The 21247-nt window shown below is 48.4% G+C and overlaps 1 protein-coding gene across 1 annotated transcript in view; it reads right to left on the reverse strand.

Moving 5' to 3' along the window:
- LOC139278047 (aryl hydrocarbon receptor-like) overlaps positions 1-21247 on the reverse strand; it is a 97447-nt gene that overhangs the window by 14075 nt on the left and 62125 nt on the right. The window contains exons 8-9 of the mRNA XM_070896713.1: positions 19261-19460; positions 3312-3418 (exon numbers count right to left, since the gene is read on the reverse strand). Coding sequence (XP_070752814.1) covers positions 3312-3418; positions 19261-19460 — 307 coding nt within the window. The remainder of the gene's footprint in view (positions 1-3311; positions 3419-19260; positions 19461-21247) is intronic.

Below are 21247 nucleotides of genomic sequence, written 5' to 3' on the forward strand. Positions count from 1 at the left end.
TTTCGACTGGGTAACTTTCTGTATTCCCTAGTTCCTCCCAACGATCAATTCAGTTTGTTCCGTGAAATCGTTTTATGAGTAAGTTTCTTTATTAGTCATTCGTTAGACACACTATCCCAAGGTGCTGGCCTATACAGGCCAAGCCAGCCATAGGTTCAATCTCCTGCTGCTGGTGTGTGAGACAACAACTTGCATTTATATAGCGCCTTTAACATAGTAAAATGTCCCAAGGTGCTTAACCAGACAAAAATTGACACCTAGCCAAAGGAGGAGACATTAGGGCAGGTGACCAAACAATTGGTCAAAGCAGCAGATTCTAAGGAACATCTTAAAGGAGGAGGGGTGGAGGGGATTAGAGAGGGATTTCCAGATCTTAGGGCTGAGACAGTTAAAGACATGGCTGCCAATGGTGGGGCAAAGAAAGTGGGGGATGCATAGGAGGCCAGATTTGGAGGAACGCAGAGTTCTCAGAAGGTTGTAGGGCTGAAGGAGGTTACAGATATTGGAAGGGGCGAGGCCATGGTAGGATTTGAAAATGAGGATGAGAATTTTAAAATTGAAGCATTGGTGGACCGGGAGCCAATGTAGGTCAGTGAGCACAGGGGTGATGGGCAACTGGGACTTGGTGCGAGTTAGGATACAGGCAGCCGGGTTTTGGATGACCTCCAGTTTACGTAGGTTAGAATGTGGGAGGCTAGCCAGGAATGCGTTGGAATAGTCGAGTTTGGAAATAACAAAAGCATGGATGAGGGTTTCAGCAGTAGATGAGCTGAGGCACGGGCAAAGATGGTCGATATTACAGAAAAGAAAAGACTTGGATTTATATAGCGCCTTTCACGACTACCAGGCGTCTCAAAGTGCTTTAGAGCCAATTAAGTACTTTGGCGTGTAGTCACTGTTGCAGTGTGGAAAATGCGGCAGCCAATTTGCACACAGCAAGCTCCCATAAACAGCAATGTGATAATGACCAGATAATCTGTTTTTGTTATGTTGATTGAGGGAAAATATTGGCCAAGAAACTGGGGATAACTCCACTGCTCTTCTTCAAAATAGTGCCATGGGATCTTTTACGTCCACCTGAGAGTGCAGACGGGGCCTCGGTTTAATGTCTCATCCGAAAGACGGCACCTCCGACACTGCAGCACTCCTTCAGCACTGCACTGGAGTGTCAGCTTTGATTATGTGCTCAAGTCCCTGGAGTGGCAAGTGTGCTACCCACTGAGCCACAGAGGTATTGGTGATGGAGAGGATATGGGGTTGGAAGATCAGCTCCAGGTCAAATAGAATGCTGAAGTTGTGAACACAGTCTGATTTACCCGGGGACAATGGCCAGGGAGGGAGATGAAATCGGTGGCTCGAGAACACGGAACGTGACATGTACCAAAGACAATAGCTTCAGTCTTCCCAATATTTAATTCGAGGACATTTCAGCTCATCCAAGGCTGGATGTCAGTCTGACAACACAGAGGCAGTAGAGGGGTTGAGAGAGGTGGTGCAGCGGTAAGTCTGCGTATCGCCAGCGTACACTTGGAACCTGACAGTACAATCTTATGGTGCAGGTGTGTGGGACAATGCAAGCACTTTGCTTTCATCATCCTTTGGGTTGGGATAAGGAAAAAGAGCAAGAACTATTGCATCTGCTTCCAATTGCTTTCTGGTCGCCCCTGCTGGAAAGAGGACTCCTCCCAGATTGAATAGCTACTGGGAATCACTGCCTAGGCTGGTGGAAGAGGAACTTGCGTGAGGGAGCGGAGTCGTGGTTGCAGAACGACGGCCCAGTCGCTGCCTCTAGGTTAGAATGGGAGCAGGACAAAATAGGAGAGTGGGTGGGAAAGGTGGGCGAGGTGACCAAAAGCAGACTGCTTTTGCCATTTTAGTATCCATTCATTTTTGTTTTACCCAAGACACCAAAGCAGCGCGGGATCCAATTGCTGAGTAATGGGGTTGGCCACATCACTTTAATGCCTTGCTGGATTTGATATGGCCACCCCCTCCCTCCCCCCCTTCCCTCAGAGTCATGCCTGTAAGCTGCTTGGTTCCAGTTATCCAGGGTCTCACTTTTGCACAACTTTGAGTAAGGCCACATATATACACAATTGTTAGGCCCCAAATATATTCTGTTTTAATAGATATTATTGCACAAATTGCTTTAATTTCAATAGAGCCCATGAGGCACCAAATCCTTATGCCGGCATCTTGGCCAAGTTTGTCATTCTTTTTCTGCCAGCCGGAGAGTTTTGGCAGGCGATTTTACCACAGGGGGCATTGCACCAGACGTCCACACACATGCACTTTCCAGTAGGTATGGCTGGATAATGTGTGGGAATTGCCAGCTGATTCTCCACCCGCCACCCTGCCACCCCCCGCCCACCCACTCCACCCACACTAATCCAGGTAGGCACATTCCAGTATATCGACCTCCACAGCCCCCAACCCAAGCCCGTCCTGCCCTGGCGGAGACCGGCTAACGCAGCACGAACCAGGAATCAAACCTGCAATCTTCCCGAGCTCAGCTTCTCACCGGACAAACTCGCCGAGCCGTCTGCCGATGTTTTTTTACCTGGTAAACAGGTTCTTTCTTCAAGACCCGTGGCTCTGTGCTGCAATGCAGCAGCTAGCAGCCGTGTTTGGTACGTCGCTGCACGAGGGCTCACCCTCTGAGCCTAACAGGGTAAATAAGCATGGCGCTCCCTAACTTGAGTTTGAAGGAACGGGAATGTGATTGTATTTTTCCCCAGTCAATCCCATGTTTATTTTAATAAAAGCTGACAATTGTTGTCTGCTCTTACAAAAGGTATTTTTGGAAACACTATTTTAAAAAAAAAGTTAAAAACCCACTTCCTGTCAGCCAAGGCCAAAGCATTGACAGACGTCACCACAGAGATTTTGAATTCGCTTGAAGAGTGAAGACCAGACCGGATTTTTCTGGAAAAACTAGTTTATTTTACCTAGGACCAAATTCTAATATTTAGTTTTCAATACAAGAAGATCAACTTCCTCCGCTGCCCCCCCCCCCGTCCCTCTCTGGGTAAAAAATAAAGAGCTCTGTTGTTTTTCCACAGTACTATCAGTAGGCAAGTTTTATCTCTCCATTTCGAGAGACATACCCCGGGGACTGTTATTCCTGCTCCTTGCGAATGCCACGACTAGGACACTAGAATCTTTCACTTTCCATTAAGACCTTGGAAGACGTCAAACAATTAGGAACTTCAATTACGGTGCTAATCAGCCTTTTCCGATATCTCAGTGAGTTACTGTAAGGGCGACAATAAATTGAAAACGAGAAAGCAGAATTTAATTTCACCACTTACTTTTTAAGTGGTTCTCAGCGCAGTAGGGCATGTCTTCAAAGTGAATGAACTGGTAACCAGAATGCATCCGCAGCTCTGCCTCTGTCCAGCCCAGCACTAGGTTAGCTCTGCAAAGGAATAGGATCTTTGAATTTAATCAGTGCATTTTCTGCACAACAAATTCTGTGCATCACTTCTACTGAAATGGGCACATTACACAATGTTTGAGTGGCATGAAGGAGGTTCATCAGTGAGGCTGGGGGGGGAAGGGGGGGGGAACCTAGCCAACCCGCCCAGTCTCTTCCCCTGCCCGTCCCCCCCAACACAATCCCAAATGACTTCAGCACACTGGGACTTCTCCCAGTGAACAGAGGTGAAGACCTGCTTCCTCCTAATGTTGCCCCTAACTCTCCCAAAGATGCTGATTCATGCTGGGCCATGTCTCGACAGATGCTCGCAACGCTCGGACACCTCAAGAATTTGGGACAAGCCCAGAATGTGCGAGCTGGAAGAGTGAATGTCGGTGGGACATCTGACAATGGGGAGCAAGCCTGGTCTTGTGGTCACTTGGCCTCAGTGCACAGACACTTTCTGGATTGCGATCCGGACTGGGAACCCTGGTTAATGTTCCCCTCCTAGCTCAGGACATTGTTCCTTTGTTGAGATTGCAGACGGGACATACCTGGTTTGTGTGGCTCAGCAGCATTCTGGGCAGTGCTGCTTCTAAGTAAACTACTGTGGTTTTGACATAGTCTACAACTACCTATTGCACGCATTATTTTAGAGAGGCCTTTTTATTTCCCCGATTTTTAGGGCACTTTTAATCATGAACATTCGGTCTGTATCGGATGCAATCTGGATATAGGAGACATCCAAGTTTAACAATGCCCTGACCACAGTTTAGTGTCACAATCAGATTTCACGTGAATGCAACAAGATCATCTGCGTGGTAAGAGCAACAGACTACACACGGTCTGCGGGCACACAGGATGATTAATGAAACAAGACTCTGTACCAAGCACAAATGCTCCCGATTCACCTCTCATACCAACGACAGACAGGTACTGGAGAATAAATCACTTCAGTGCACTAAAACGGGGAACCGCTAGCAACCAATGAATCAATACCTCTACACGCTGGTAAGTTGAAATTTAAGTTGTAATATTTTCATTGCAGAATAATTCAAACTCAGCAATAAATAAAAATGACAGGGCAGTTCTTACCCTGGTCCGCTGTGGCACAGTGGGTAGCACTCTCGTCTCTGAGTCAAAAGGTTGTGGGTTCAAGTCCCACTCCAGGAACTGGAGCACATAAATCTAGGCTGACACTCCAGTGCAGTGCTGAGGGAGTGTTGCACTGTTGGAAGTGCTGGCTTTCAGATGAGATGTTAAATTGAGGCCCCGTGTGCTCTCTCGGGTGGATGTAAAAGATCCCATGGCACTATTTCGAAGAAGAGCAGGGGAGTTATCCCCGATGTTCTGGCCAATATTTATCCCTCAAAAACAACATAACAAAAACAGATTATCTGGTCATTATCATATTGCTGTTTGTGGGAGCTTGTGGCACACAAGTTACAACAGTGACTGCACTCCAAAAAGTACTTCATTGGTTGTAAAGTGCTTTGAGACATCTGTTGGTTGCGAAAAGCACTATATAAATGCAAGTCTTTCTTTCTTTTCAAATTTTGGGGTAAGTTATGAACAATTAATTTTTTGCCTAACAAAATGAGAGAGAAATTTCTTGAAAGGCTGTTATAAAAATTAATCCAAGAAGATGAAAGTTAATCAATGAAAAGCAGCTTGCATAGGATTCAAAGACATGCTTGGATTCGGCAAACCCAGTGTGCACAGCATAAAGCTGTACTTCAGTATCCAAAGAACTCCCTTCATGCAAGTGTGAGCTTAATTGAATGAGTATGGAAATCAGGACAACGTTTCTCAGGCACACTGCAATGTCGAACATGTCAAGGTGACCTATGGAGCAGCAAGGTGTCGGTCTTGCCTCAAGTTCGCAGTCTCAGAGCTGCTGTTGACGGGAGTTGCTGAGTAGAGACCAAGTACTGGGAGGAGGAGTTGAGGGAAAGGGAGGACCAAGATGAAAATCATAGAAATGAATCATAGGATCCCAGCACCCAATCAAACTGACCTAACTTAGGAACAAGAGAAGGCCATTCAGCCCCTCGAACCTGTTCCGCCATTTAATTAAATCATGGCTGATCTGTATCACAGCTCCATTTACCTGCCTTGGTTCCATATCTCTTAATAACCTTGCCTAACAAAAATCTAGCGATCTCTGGGCCTGAACGTGGTGCACTCACCGCCGGTTGCTGCCGAGTTTTTTTGAGCGGTCTCCCCTCAGTGCCAGTTTCCTCTAGGCCTCCCGCCGGCGGGAGGGGAGGACTGCTGGGAACCACCCGCTGATGGCCACCAGCGCGGAAATATTCTCCCGCCCGCCGAGCTGCCAGTTTGGTCCGGGCGGGAGTCGGCGGCAGCAGGGGTAAGGACCGCCACGTGGAGGCAGGTCTAACCCCAGCGGCAAGTATGAAGACCTGCAAAAAAAGGTTAGTCCACTTCTATTTATTTATTTTTCAGCGATTTTTGTGGACGGGGTCCCCTGAAGGTCTTGTAGTGTGTTTTTTTTTGTGTAAATTTTTATTTTTATGTGCTCCCCTCCCCTCCCTGGGCCCGACTCAATTCTCGATGGTACTTTGCCGAGGATTGCATTTGCCGATGAGATTGAGAGCTCCCGCCCGCTAACGCCCAGATTCACGGCGTAAATCCCTTTTTTGCCACCGGGAGGTCTTTCAAGGACTTTTTTTTATATACAAAACTCCCACCCAAAGTACCGTCAGGTATCTCGACAGTCCTTTGGGCGGCCCTTGGCTTCCACCAAGTTCGGGCCCTCTGAGTCTTGACATTTTCAATTGACCGAGCCTATACAGCTTTCTGAGAGAGTTAATTTGAAGCAAAGTTCATCACACCTGAAGAATTGTTGAGCATAATTAGCTTATGCCCTGATGTGATATTCTTTTTGGGGGGGGGGGGGGGGGGGGGAGGGGGAGGCGGGCAGGAAGAGAGAAGGTAATGAATTTAGCATAACATAAGAATGTACTTTAATTTGATTGGACTCCTGAATGGGCAATGAGCCACATTGTGTAGGCATGCTCCTTGATATCAGCCCTGGCTCGGCCAAACCACAGATCACCACCAAATTATCCCAACCCCCAAAAGCATATTGTTCGCAGTGTGTGCTCAGCTGTACCAACAACCCCAATGTGCCAGTGTATTCTCATACAAGGCTTGTTAGAAACACTGAAAAGAGGATCAGTAGCATGAATACAAAACTGGCTAAGGGATAGAAAACAGAGAGTTGTGGTGAATGGCTGTTTTTTTTGGACTGGATGGAGGTATACAATTGCGTTCACCAAGGTTCAGTTCGAGGACCACTGCTGTTTTTGATATACATTAATGACTTGGACTTGGTGGTACAGGGCACAATTTCAAAATTTGCAGGCGACACAAAACTTGGAAGTGCAGCAAACAGTGAGGAAGGTAGTGATCGACTTCAAGAAAACAGACGGGCTGGTGGAATGAGCGGATACGTGGCAGATGAAATTCAATGCAGAGAAGTGCGAGGTGATACATTTTGGTAGGATGAGTGAGGAGAAACCACACACATTAAATGGTACAATGTCAAAGGGGTTGCAAGAACAGAGGGACCTGGGGTGTTTGTTCACAAATCTTTGAAGGTTGCAAGACAGGTTAACAAAGCAATTAATGAAGCATATGGGATCCTGATCTTTATAAACAGAGGCGTAGAATATAAAAGCCAGGAAGTTATGCCAAACCCTATAAAACACTAGTTCAGCCCCAGCTGGAGTATTGTGTCCAATTCTAGGCGCCGCACTTTAGGAAGGATGTGAAGGCCTTAGAGAGAGTGCAGAAGAGGTTTACTAGAACGATTCCAGGGATGAGGGATTACAGTTACGTGGGTAGACTGGAGAAGCTGGGGTTGTTCTCCTTGGAGCAGAGAAGGCGAAGAGGAGATTTGATAGAGGTGGTTAAAATCATGAAGGATTTAGATAGAGTAAATTAAGAGAAACTAGTTGAAGAGTCGATAACGCGAGGGCACAGAATTAAGACAATTGGCAAAAGAACCAGAGGCAACATGAGGGGAAACTTTTCTTTAACACATTGGGCCCAAGTTTCCACACGCGGCTAGAACGGCGCAGTCCCGACCTGGATGCCCGTTTTTCACGTCACAAAGTGCGCCTAAAAAAATCCTCCGTATTCTCCACCTCCCTGCAGGTCCTCTGGCCCTCGGCGCAGCGCAGCATGAGCTGTGGGGAGACGGAGCCAGGTCCCTGCGCTGAAAACAGTGCCGGGACCTCTGCACATGCGCTACAGTGGGCACGCAAGTGCAGTAAGCTCCAGGCGCCCAAAACTGTGTGGGAGGGGCCCGAAGCACGCAGCGGCTAGCCCTGGCCGAATGGCCTCACTGGGGCTGCGTGAATAAGGCTCCTCCCACGGCCAGCTCCTGCTTCCCCCCCCTCCACACCCCGACCAGACCCGACACCCGCTCTCCCCCACCCCTGCCTCCGGACCGGACCCGACACCTGCTTCCCCCCCCACCCCCCGGACTGGACCCGACCCGATCCGACTCCCGCTCCCCCCCCCCCCCCCCCCACCCCCGACTGGACCCGATTCCCACTCCCACTCCCCCCTGCCTCCGGACCCGACCCGATTCCCGCTCCCCCCCCCAACCCGACCCGCGCTCCTGCTCCCGCTCGCCCCCCCCCCCCCCAACTGGACCCGACCCGCGCTCCGACTCCCGCTCCGTCCCCCCCCCTCCCCACCTCCTGCTCCCGCTCCCCGCCCCCCCCGCCTGGATCCGACCTGACCTTCCCCGATCTCTCTCTCTCTCTCTCTCTTCCCCACGAACCTCCCCCCCGAACCGAACCTCCCCGACCCGACCCAACGCCACCTATCTGTAAATCTGGTGCTGGGGACGGGGCCGGCCCGAGACTTCCTGAAGCACTCTCACACAGGTAGGAAGATGGTTTATTTAATCTTTTCTTTGCTTATAAATGTTTATTCAGGTTGGATTTATGTATAATATTGTACAAGTATAAATAAGGATTTATTATAGAATTTAATGACTTTCCTTCCCTCCCCCCCCCCCCCCCCCTCCACATCGTTCTGGACGCCTAATTTGTAACCTGCGCCTGATTTTTTTAATGTGTAGAACAGATTTTTTCAGTTCTACAAAAATCTTCACTTGCTCCATTCTAAGTTAGTTTGGAGTACGTTTTCACTCTGGAAACTTTCAAATCAGGCGTCAGTGGCCGGACACGCCCCCTTTTGAAGAAAAAATTCTGTTCCAAAGTGGAACTGTTCTACCTGACTAGAACTGCAGAAAAAAAAATGTGGAGAATTGCGATTTCTAAGATAGTCCGTTCTCCACCAATTGCTCCTAAAAATCAGGCGCAAATCATGTGGAAACTTGGGCCCGTAGAGTGGTTAGGATTTGCCCGAGAGGGCGGTGGATATAGTTTCAATAGTGGCCTTCAAAAGGGAATTGGATAAATAATTGAAGGAGAAAAATTGCAGGGGTATGGGGAAAGAGCGGGGAGTGGGACTAACTGGATTGCTCTTCGACAGAGCCGGCACAGACTCAATGGGCCGAATGGCCTCCTTCTGTGCTGTACTATTCTATGATTCTATGAAGTTCTGTATGGCAAACTGTACTGTAACTCAACAAAATATATGCATGGATTCATTTCTCTGAATAAAACAAATTAAAACCAATTAGCATAACTCCGTACAAGTTGAACATTCATTTCAAAAAGTAATGACATCATATCTCTCACCACTAACATTCAAGTTATTGTTTAAACGGTGTGTAAATACTACTCGAGCTGCACCATGTACCCTTAAAACAGGCTGTAAAAGATTCATTTCAGATGACTTATCAAAACAAAATTACTGCGATACACGTTGAGAAATGTCTTCTTTTATACGTTACAGTATTTTGGTAAAACTGTTCTGGAGATGGTGGACAGTTGTATTAATGCATCATACACCAGTGTAGTAACAGTATCAAGCAGTCCCATGATTAGATACAGAGCAAGACTAACTACTCTGCTCCAGCCACAACCTCAGGCGAGCACGCACGACTGTATTTGTTCCCCCACAGCGCACGCGTGCACATAGAAAATAGGTACAGGAGTGGGCCATTCGGCCCTTCGAGCCTGCACCACCATTCAATATGATCATGGCTGATCAATTTTGCAACTTTAGTACCCATTCCTGCTTTCTCTCCATACCCCTTGATCCCTTTAGCCGTAAGGGCCACATCTAACTCCCTTTTGAATATATCCAATGAACTGGCCTCAACAACTTTCTGTGGTAGAAAATTCCACAGGTTCACAGTTCTCTGAGTGAAGAAGTTTCTCCTCATCTCGGTCCTAAATGGCTTACCCCTTACCCTTAAACTGTGACCCCTGGTTCTGGACTTTCCCAATATCGGGAACATTCTTCCTACACACATTGTTGTTGAATGATCCAGTGTCCTGCCCATCTCTGAACTATAGGCGAGATCAGGGCCCTCAACATGAATTCATTTTCTGATGGTATAGACTAGTTTACATCTCATGCCCTCATCCTAATGGGACTGAGCCCAGTCCAAGTGCTGACCTTTCTGCCATTAATTTCAAAATTTGGCTTTCCTGTCGGTTTCACAAATTCCTGGTGTTTTCTCCGATGTTTAGATGCACACGTCATTAACATCGGAGGGATTGCACTTCAAGCAGTCACATTTGCCAATATACTTGTATTTCAAAGCTCCTTTCCCAGAGGGTTACCCTGCACTTCAATTTGTGCTGCCTACAGGATTCTACAATGCACATCTCTGCAGCAATGACACATCAGTCAGCATATTCGGTATAGTTACATAAATAAGATCAAAAGCACAGTAAATTCAGGCATTTTGTGTTACATTGCAGATCCTGGGAGAAGAGTACCAGCAGACACCCCCGACCTCGGGGTGCCTATTCCTCTGGACTGCCTTGCAATCAGTCACTGCTCTTGCTGGAGGCCAGTTTCTAAATGGAGATCCTGGATTATGCCTGCCTGCAACTATTTTGTTGAACCTATAAATCAAGTGTCCCCTTATTAAAGGAGCACTAGAACCGACAAATTAACAAATAAAACTCAAGCCTGAGTTTGCGCGCATCATGCTACATGACTGCATGTCACAGTGTGGACAGACAAGTGCGATGGAACAGGCGCTGCTCATTTATACAGGTGCGTGGAGCAAGCACAGAATCTGAAGGCTTGTGTGCTTGGACAACACTCTTAGTGGTGTAAAAGTGCCATTTGAAAACCTACTCCTTTCAATTCTTGGGAATCTCCCAGTCTCTTTTATAATGATCCTCACATGATTATGCACTCCCCAGGCAGAAGAAATTCTTCCATGTTTGCACCGAAATGACGGCTGGCATGTGGCCCCACAGGTGGTACCTTACCCAAGAGTTTGCTCGTCACTTGAGTCAATAATGAGCAACTACTCGGCTGTGTAAGGCATCCATCCTAAGCTGATGTCCACAGGTGTGGACCTGAAACAGCAGTCCCTGGATAGGAGCAGGTGCTGTGGCCGATTATTGCCCTTCCTAGCCCAAGGGCACCAAGACTGTGGAGCCACTGCTGCCACCCCAAGCCGAGATCAGCAACCTCGGCCCAGACCAGGGATTGAATCCAGGACTCTGCTGTTTGCGTGGCTCAGTACTGTATTGGGTAATGTATTTACCCCGTGAACCTTTAAAAGGAAACTTCAGCATTGTTTTTGTGCATAAATTAAAAATGCACACTGTGGTCTGTTGAGGCTTTAGTGCAGTGGGAAACCAAGGGGGTGGGTGACAAGTGCGCAGGGACATGCACGGCTCATAGTAGCACTGACAGTGCTGCCAACAGGTCATTCCTCCACCTGGGGTCATTGATGATACACAAGCCAGAGAGACTGGGGACAAACACAATGGAGTTGGATCCCTAGGAACATAAACAAGTTGAGCTGCAACAGACGCGAATGTATATTTTAATAATACACTGTAGGTTGCTCCGACTGTTCCAATGTCACAGGAAGTGACTGAATCCTCATATGCGAGTGTACACACCAGTCATCAACTCTGTACATGGGAACAGCCTGAATAATTATCTCCACAGGTCAGTGACAACCAGGAAGGGTTTTATACCCTCGCCACTGGGGTGGCCAAGTCCAGCTCACCTCCTAATTCTGTCTGGTCCACAGCGCAAGTACTCACTGAAAAAGGATTATTTCAGTCCACGGTGCATCAATGGGTCTGGCCCAAGAAATTGTTGTGATTAATTTAATTGAAGCTAATGGTGAGAAATGGAGCACAATCTAGAGGATGGTTCAATAATGCAGTGCACTGTGGAGGGTTCAGTTGGCAGGGTGAGAGACAGAGGGCGCGAGTGGAGGGGGTAAGAGAGGCGGGGGGGGGAGAAGGCGGGGGGGGGGGGAGAAGGCGGGGGGGGGGAGAAGGCGGGGGGGGGAGAAGGCGGGGGGGGGGGAGAAGGCGGGGGGGGGAGAAGGCGGGGGGGGGGGGGAGAAGGCGGGGGGGGGGGGAGAAGGCGGGGGGGGGGGAGAAGGCGGGGGGGGGGGGAGAAGGCGGGGGGGGGGGAGAAGGCGGGGGGGGGGGAGAAGGCGGGGGGGGGGGGGAGAAGGCGGGGGGGGGGAGAAGGCGGGGGGGGGAGAGAAGGCGGGGGGGGGGAGAAGGCGGGGGGGGGGAGAAGGCGGGGGGGGGGGAGAAGGCGGGGGGGGGGGAGAAGGCGGGGGGGGGGAGAAGGCGGGGGGGGGGAGAAGGCGGGGGGGGGGAGAAGGCGGGGGGGGGGAGAAGGCGGGGGGGGGGAGAAGGCGGGGGGGGGAGAAGGCGGGGGGGGGAGAAGGCGGGGGGGGGAGAAGGCGGGGGGGGGGGAGAAGGCGGGGGGGGGGAGAAGGCGGGGGGGGGGGAGAAGGCGGGGGGGGGGGAGAAGGCGGGGGGGGGGGAGAAGGCGGGGGGGGGGAAGAAGGCAGGGGGGGGGGAGAAGGCGGGGGGGGGGGGAGAAGGCGGGGGGGGGGAGAAGGCGGGGGGGGGGGAGAAGGCGGGGGGGGGGGAGAAGGCGGGGGGGGGAGAAGGCGGGGGGGGGGGAGAAGGCGGGGGGGGAGGAGAAGGCGGGGGGGGAGGAGAAGGCGGGGGGGGGGGTGGAGAAGGCGGGGGGGGGTGTGGAGAAGGCGGGGGGGGTGGAGAAGGCGGGGGGGGGGTGGAGAAGGCGGGGGGGGGGTGGAGAAGGCGGGGGGGGGGGGAGAAGGCGGGGGGATGAAATTTAATGCAGAGTAGTGCTAGGTGATACATTTTGGCGGATGAATAAGAAGCCACACACAGTAAATTTTAAAGGGGGTGCAAGAACAGGGTGACCTGGCGGTATTTGTGAAGAGGTGGGAGGGGCGGGAATGAGAGCAAGAGCGCACATGGGAGCGAATGGGAGAAACACAAAATAGATTACGAAGCTGAAGTGGTTGCTGATTCTTTCTGACTGAAGTGAGTTTAATTCTCTGGCACATTCTGATCTGAACCCCGCTCTATGAAGCTCGATTCCGCTGTACTACACTATTGGTCTGGAATGATAGAGCTCTTGGGGAGTTAAAAAAGTTAACATAATTTGCCAAGAACACACTCAGTGCCGAGAGCAATTTAACAAACTTTAAATTGATTCCCTGTGCTACTGAAGTGCTTATTTCCATTCGGTGAAGTTCCTTTATCCGATCAGAAGGGAACGACAGCAGCGGTGTGAGCAGCAGGCTGGGACAGGCACAGGGGCCCCAGTGAGGCCAGACTGGAGAATTGCAGGTGGCACCCACGACCACTTGTCCCCAGGCTGCACTGTCTACGGTGACCCAACACATGAAGCCCCAGCGGGTTCTGGGAGTTTTACCGATGTTTTAAGAGATTGAATTGCACAATTTTGTCCAATTTTCCTTGTCCACAGCATATTGAACATAAAATTTGTCATGTATATACATGCTGCTTGTAGCCACCAGATGGTGTCATTGTTGGAGACCACTGAGCAGCACGCACGTGGTGCTGCTCTGGTATAAAAGGCCAGCCATTTTGAGAGTCAGGCACTTTGGGCCATAATAAAGCAGAGCCAAGGGTGTACCTTGTTCAGTTAAACAGTACTCAGTTTGTACCTTTATTGCATACAGAACAAAAATAAACCGAGATATCGGAGCGACCAAGATAAAGACAATTGTAGTATTACTTTTGTAGCTGCAGATATTATTGGTGGGCTGGTGAGGGGACAGAAGCTCAGTAAGGGCCTCGGCTTCTGATCAGTGTCTGGTGACACCAGCTGGGAGAGTGTTGAAGCTGCGGCCGGGGTCATGGTCCCTTTGTGAACCTTCCCGTGATCTAATAATCTGGTGGCGCACACTGACATTAGCTCCGAGGTGAGACGTTGGACAACAGCTGATTCTTGGAACCACCTGGTTCACAAGACTGTAGGGAATGGCTCACTGCTGGAGCCCGGAGGGTCGAACCCCTTACTGACAGGTGGGATTCTTTCAACTCAATTCACTCTTACTCTGCAAGCCAATGCTGTAACTGGGAGGGTGGTCCTCAATGGACAAGCAGTGCTCTGTGCTGCCCTGGCACCAAGGTTTAATTGGTTCAACTCCGGCAGTACTCTGCGCACACTGGGAGGACCCGAAGCACAGGCTCACGTCAAGCTAAGTTTTCTGTACTTGGGTAAGTGGGGGGTGCGCGTCAGGGCAAAGGGAGCTCATGCTCCATACAAGGAAGCTTACGTTCTTATGATCTCAGTCCGCGTGATCTTGGAGAGAACTTGGCGAAAACCAAAGCTAAGAGTGTGAGTGCGAGACAAGGCTATCGGAAGGAAAATCATACCGCGACCAAATCCATGGAGTGCAGCAGTTCAAGAACAAGGGCCAGCACCACTTTCTCAGGGTAACATGGGACAGACAATGAATCCGGCCGTGCCAGCGATGTCGAGAACAAACATGGAAGATATTAAGAGAATTTTGGATATTAAGGGAACCAAGGGATATGGGGATAGTGCAGAAAAGTGTTGTTTAGGTGGTAGATCAGCGATGATCTCATTGAATGGTGGAGCAGGCTCCAAGGGCTGAATGGCCTACTCTTACTCCGATTTCTTATTTTCTTATGCATTCTATCAGGTGTCTAAGAGTGGTATAGGGCATATTCAGGAACTCTCCATTTCTGGTCATGTAACAGGCAAAGGTAGAAAATTAAGGCAGTTTTATTGTTGTGATGACCTTTCAAAACTACTTCAGTGGCTGTAAAATGTTTCGGGACATTCAGAGGTCGTGAAAGGCGCTATTTAAATGAAAGTCGTTCTCTTTCATTCACTGTCTAGTTCTAGCCTGAGATGTTCGCCCTCCCGCCACATACACAATTAAATGTGGTCAGCCTGCCCGCCTTACTAATTGCCTTTCTCGGGTCAGATTGTACACTTTCAGTAATATGAGCAGAGCAAGATTCTTCAATTACACCAAGGTCTGTGGTGAAACAAAGGAAACAACATTCCAGTGAGCTCTGATACACGAGAGGTGCTCAGTGTGCTGAAGGAATGGTCGGCAGGTTCACATCGCACAGTGCGCACCCACTGATGATAAAGTGGGCAGGAGGGGGAAGGAAAAGCCCTCCTCACCTCTCCCGTGGGCCAGAGTAGGTCACACAGGGCTTCACCAAATGGGGCAATCACTAACATGAACCCACGCCTCACAGTTTTGTTCAACTTGCATTGAAACGGAGTCTGCCAACAGGGAATACTTGGGTCAATAATACCAGCAGTGAGTCAGCATTACTTGCACCAGTCAGGGTGCGGGTTCACTGCTGGAGTCGGACACAACACAGATACAGAACTGACAAGAGAAAGTGTACGGGGTGGGGGGAGCGAGGGAGCGCGAGAGAGAGATAGAGAGAGAGAGAGAGAAAGAAACAGAAAGAGGGAGGGAGGGAGAGAGAGAGAAAGAAACAAAGAGGGAGGGAGGGAGAGAGAGAGGAATAGAAAAACGGAGGGAGGGAGGGAGAGAGGGAGAGAGAGAGAGAGACACAGACAGACAAAGAAAGAGGGAGGGGAGGGGAGGGGATTTTTAGAATCAATTTTGAGTAATGCGACAGGAAATTAATACTTTTATTTTAAATTAATACCTTTTGCCATTCGAATTGTATCATCGTGTGCTTCTCCATGTATATTTATTGCTCATTTTTATTGGAAATATCTTCCTTCTTTATATTCTCTCCCTTGTGCTGCACACAATGCCGTGACCACAACCACCTTACTCTGTCCCAGCCAAGACTGTATGAGGGAACCACAAATGTAAATGCACGCTCTGCCCCCTGGTGGCACAGCATCAAGTACATCAGTTCCCTGTATCGTCAGACTGCACTCTCAACGTGTTAATCCCTGATGTACACAGGCTGCCTCTTGCACATGTGCATTCAAGTTAGTCTGCTCTGCTGTTCGGGGGCTTTAGAAGAACGATTTTTCTGCTCTGCAGTAATTTGTTATTCAGTCCTCCTTCCAGACTATGGAAAGAACTGGGGGACAAAAGGCATATTAAAAGAATATAAAACATGTCCCCCACATCTCTCTGTGCCAGAGAGCAGGGCCCTTCAGAGGCTGGATGCTTTTGCATCCTTATCCAAGGAAGGATATTCTTGTCTTCGGGGCAGTGCAACAAAGGTTCATTAGATTGATTCCTGGGATGAGGGAGTTATCCTATGAAGGGTGATTGAGTAGATTGGGTTTATACTCTCTGGAGAGGTGATCACATTGAAAGATGCAAGATTCTGAGAGGGATTGAAAGGGTAGATGCGGAGAGGTTGTTTCCCCTGACTGTAGAGTCTAGAACTAGGGGCAGTCTCAGGATGAGGGGTAGGCCATTTAAGACTCAGATGAGGAGGAATTTCTTCACTCAGAGGGTTGTGAATCTTTGGAATTCTCTGCCCCAGAGGGCTGTGGATGCTGAATCATTGAGTATATTCAAAGCTGAGATAGACATATTCTGGGACTCTCGGAGAATCAAGGGATACAGGGATAGTGGAGGAAAGTGGAGTTGAGGTCGAAGATCAGCCATGATCTTATTGAATGGCGGAGCAGGCTCGAGGGGCCTTATGGTCTACTCCTGCTCCTATTTATTTTCTTATATGCTTATGTTCAATGCAGAGAATCGTGGGCAGAGTGATCAGACACTGAAGTTGTGAGAAGGAGTGGTCTGTGTCTGCAATGAGAAGTTGTCTATGGACAGGTCATGGGTCATATGGGCTTTAGACTGAAAGTGAATGAACAGGCTCTAACTGAGATAATACTATGTCGATAATACTATACTGGGCTTTAGCCCAGAAGAGGTGAGGGCCCAGGGGTAGCACAGACCTGCCCACATTGCGATATGTGTGCGTACTAGGCCCGTGCAGCAGAACGGGTCTCCAGTCATCCTGGTTAACCCTTGCCACTGGATAAAGGCCAAGCTCTGTCGAGCCCATGTGGTGGCTGATGTGCAACGGCCACCACACTCTTTAAAACAAAATCCACACACAGGCATCTTTCACCCCTGGAATATCGGGTCCTTCATTGAAACATCTGTGAACTCATCACTTTTGGTGTGGAAGCAAGTCATCCTCATTCGAGGGGCTGCCTATGATGATGATGAAAGTTGCTTGTTGATATTCACCACCTTAACCTAGAAAGCTCAGTTGGTTGGACTGTGCACAGGAAACCCTGAATGGGAGAGTGACAATGAGCAGACAGCTGGCATTTGGACAGAGCGTTGACCAACACAAATGGCATCTTTGGCCAGTCCAAATTGTTGATGACCGACTCCTCACACTTGCTGCCAAACCCGAGAGACCACTTAGTGACAATTAAGATTATGAACCCACCAAGTGTTTACAATTTCACGATTAACAGCAAACAGCAGAATTCTTCCCTGCATGGATTAGAATTGCAGGTGCAAAGCTACACCCCAAAACGTGTGGCACACCTTGCTTGAGTATCAAGATGCTGTGCCAAAGGGCCACTCTCCCACTGGCAGCTTTGGTGGAGTTCAGGAGCTCCAGTGTCCAGAAAGCTCAATGCCTTTTGTTGCATATTGCAGATATGGAGAACAGATGCTTAGTTTATGAATGGATTCGATGAAGGAAATACAATTCTGTTGGAATGTGCATCACAATAGGATGAAACTTCCCATTTTCCCCTCCAAACTCCTTTTCTTTAAGCGGGTGACTCAAGATCAGCTCTGAAATTCCTTCCCCAAACCCCTCTGCCTCTCTACCTCTCTCTCTCCTCCTTTAAGACGCACCTTAAAATCTACCTCTTGAACCACGTCATCTGTCCTAATGTCCACTTCTTTGGCTCGGTGTCATTTTTTTTGGTTTGCGCTGTGGGACATTTTATTGCACTAAAGGTGCTATATAAATGCAAGTTGTTATTTCCAAATAGTCATAAATTCATTCTGCCAAAAAAACCTGTCGAGTGAGATTAGAATTAGAATTATAATTGGTGTGATACTATCCACGATTCAATTGCTTGTTGATATTCACCATCTTAACCAAATATTGAAAAATGACCACCTAGCAAAGGTTGTTTCAGCTTATTAGGCATGTTATAACAACAACAACTTGCATTTTTAAAACACCTTTACTGTAGTAAAATGTCTTAAGGCGCTTCACAGGAATATTATAAGAAAAATGACACCAAGCCACATAAGGAGGTGACCAAAAGCTTGATCAAAGAGGTAGGTTTTAAGGAGCGTCTTAAGGGAGGAAAGAGAGGTAGAGAGGCGGAGAGGTTTAGGCAGGGAGTTCCAGAGTTTAGGGCTGAGGCAACAAAAGGCACGGCCACCAATGGTTGAGCGATTATAATCAGCGATGCTCAAGAGGGCAGAATTAGAGGAGCACAGATATCTCGGGGGGGGGGGGGGGGTTGTGGGGCTGGAGTAGATTACAGAGATAGGGAGGGGCGAGGCCATGCAGGGATTTGAAAACAAGGATGAGAATTTTGAAATTGAGGCATTGCTTAACCAGAAGCCAATGTAGGTCAGCGAGCACAGGGCTGATGGGTGAACAGGACTTGGTGCGAGTTAGGACATGGGCGGCTGAGTTTTGGATCACCTCTAGTTTACGTAGGGTAGAACAGGGGAGGCCAGCCAGGAGTGCATTGGAATAGTCAAATCTGGAGGTAACAAAGGCACGGATGAGGGCTTCCATGAGGCAACAACGGAGACGGGCAATGCTACGGAAGTGGAAATAGGCGACTTTAGTTATGCTGCAGATATGTGTTTGGTTAGAGATATATTCCCCGACATCTCTCCCTTTGTATTTTTTTTGCACCAATTTCCTCTCCCATTTTCCCATCCTTTTCTCCTGAAGGTGCCGGATCCTGTTCGGATACAGTTCCATGGGCCTTGATCACCCTCTGATACCTCATCCAGGTGACTATTCTTCATCGATTATTATTTGGCCATGGTAGGCAATACCATGGTCTGACCTCGCCCTGATCTTGCCTGAGGGGCACACAACACTAGACAGTAATGTGAGAACCCATACTTCTTTTCCCCTCCTTAACTTCAGGTTACTGAGATGAATTGTACCTCTTTCATCACCTCCCCAGCTCAGATCAGCTAACAGTACATACTGGAAGCAAGCCTGCAGCCTAGAGTTCGTGAGGCTCCCGCTATACTTTTATCACTCAGATTTTATCGTAAATTAACCAACTGAAAAGCAGAAGAGAAGGACAAGATGTACACATCTATATACAAAGTTGTGGGGGATTAGTTGCTTAAATATATGAAGCAGCAAAAAAAAAAAGTTTTTTTTTTTAATAAAATTACTTTGGAGCCTGAGAGGAAAAAGGACAAACACAGTGAAACTCACTTTGCATCACACGAGAGGGGTGTGAAGTCGAGTTTGTGCTTGGTCCTGAAGATCAGGCTCGTTGTTCGGATCTCCATCACCATTGGCAGCTGAACCGGGATAGCGACGGCAAACAGAGCCAACTGGGGTGGCAGCAAGGTTCCGTTTACACACTTTTTCTGTCCGTGCAGGAATTTCAGCTTCCCGTGGATGTGCAAGGCCTGGTGGAATTAAATGGAATGGATTAGCCGTTTGTAGACCTCTACAAGGAAAGAAAATTACCAAAGAATTAATTTTATAGGGCTTTGCCCATACTCTGAAGTAAGTCATTCTATTACAGATATATTAACCAAATAAGGTGATGTAGACCTGATGTGGGCAGCACTCTCGTCTCCGAGTCAGAAGGTTGTGGATTCAAATCCCACTCCAGGGACTTGAGCACGAAAAAAATCTAAGCTGACACTCCAGTGCAGTGCTGAGGGAGTACTGCACTGTGGAAGGTGCCGTCCTTCGGATAAGACGTTAAACTGAGGCCCCATCTGCTCTCTCAAGTGGATGTAAAAGATCCCATGGCACTATTTTGAAGAAGAGCAGGGGAGTTATCCCTGGTGTCCTGGCCAATATTTATTCCTCAATCAACATAACAAAAAAAGAGATTATCTGCTCATTATCACATTGCTGTTTGTGGGAGTTTGCTTTGCGCAATTTGGCTGCTGCGTTTCCTACATCAGTGACCGGACTCCAAAAGTACCTCATAAGAACATAAGAAATAGGAACAGGAGTATGCCATACGGCCTCTCAAGCCTGCTCTGCCATTTAATAAGATCATAGCTGATCTGATCACGGGACTCAGCTCCACTTCACCACCCGCTCCGCATAACCCCTTATCCCCTTATCGTTTAAGAAACTGTCTATTTCTGTCTTAAATTTATTCAATGTCCCAGCTTCCACACCTCTCTGAGGCAGCAAATTCCACAGATTAACAAACCTCAGGAGAAGAAATTTCTCCTCATCTCAGTTTTAAATGGGCGGCCCCTTATTCTAAGATCATACCCTCTAGTTCTAGTCTCCCCCATCAGTGGAAACATCCTCTCTGCATCCACCTTGTCAAGCTCCCTCATAATCGTATACGTTTTGATAAGATCACCTCTCAGTCTTCTGAATTCCAATGAGTAGAGGCCCAACCTACTCAACCTTTCCTCATAAGTCAACCCCCTCACCCTCGGAATCAACCTAATGAACCTTCTCTGAACTGCCTCCAAAGCAAATATATCCTTTCGTAAATATGGAAACCAAAACTGCACGCAGTATCCAGGTGTGGCCTCACCTATATCTTATATAGCTGTAGTAAGACTTCCCTGCTTTTATACTCCATCCCCTTTACAATAAAGGCCAAGATACCATTGGCCTTCCTGATCACTTGCTGTACCTGCATACTATCCTTTTGTGCTTCATACACAAGTACCCCCAGGTCCCGCTGTACTGCGGCACTTTGCAATCTTTCTCCATTTAAATAATAACTTGCTCTTTGATTTTTTTCTGCCAAAGTGCATGACCTCACATTATACTCCATCTGCCAAATTTCTGCCCCTCACTTAGCCTGCCTAGGTCCTTTTGCAGATTTTCTGTATCCTCCTCACACATTGCTTTTCTTCCCATCTTTGTATCATCAGCAAACTTGGCTACGTTACACTCAGTCCCTTCTTCCAAGTAGTTAATATAGATTGTAAATAGTTGGGGACCCAGCACTGATCCCTGTGGCACCCCACTAATTACTGGTTGCCAACCCGAGAATGAACCATTTATCCCGACTCTCTGTTCGGTTAGTTAGCCAATCCTCTATCCATGCTAATATATTACCCCCAACCCCAGGTGTCTTTTTATCTTGTGCAGTAACCTTTTATGTGGCACCTTGTCAACATACACCACATCCACTGGTTCCCCTTTATACACCCTGTTTGTTACATCCTCAAAAGAACTCCAGCAAATTTGTCAAACATGACTTTCC

The sequence above is a fragment of the Pristiophorus japonicus genome, chromosome 13 (genome assembly GCF_044704955.1).
Source record: "Pristiophorus japonicus isolate sPriJap1 chromosome 13, sPriJap1.hap1, whole genome shotgun sequence".
NCBI classification, from domain to species: domain Eukaryota; kingdom Metazoa; phylum Chordata; class Chondrichthyes; family Pristiophoridae; genus Pristiophorus; species Pristiophorus japonicus.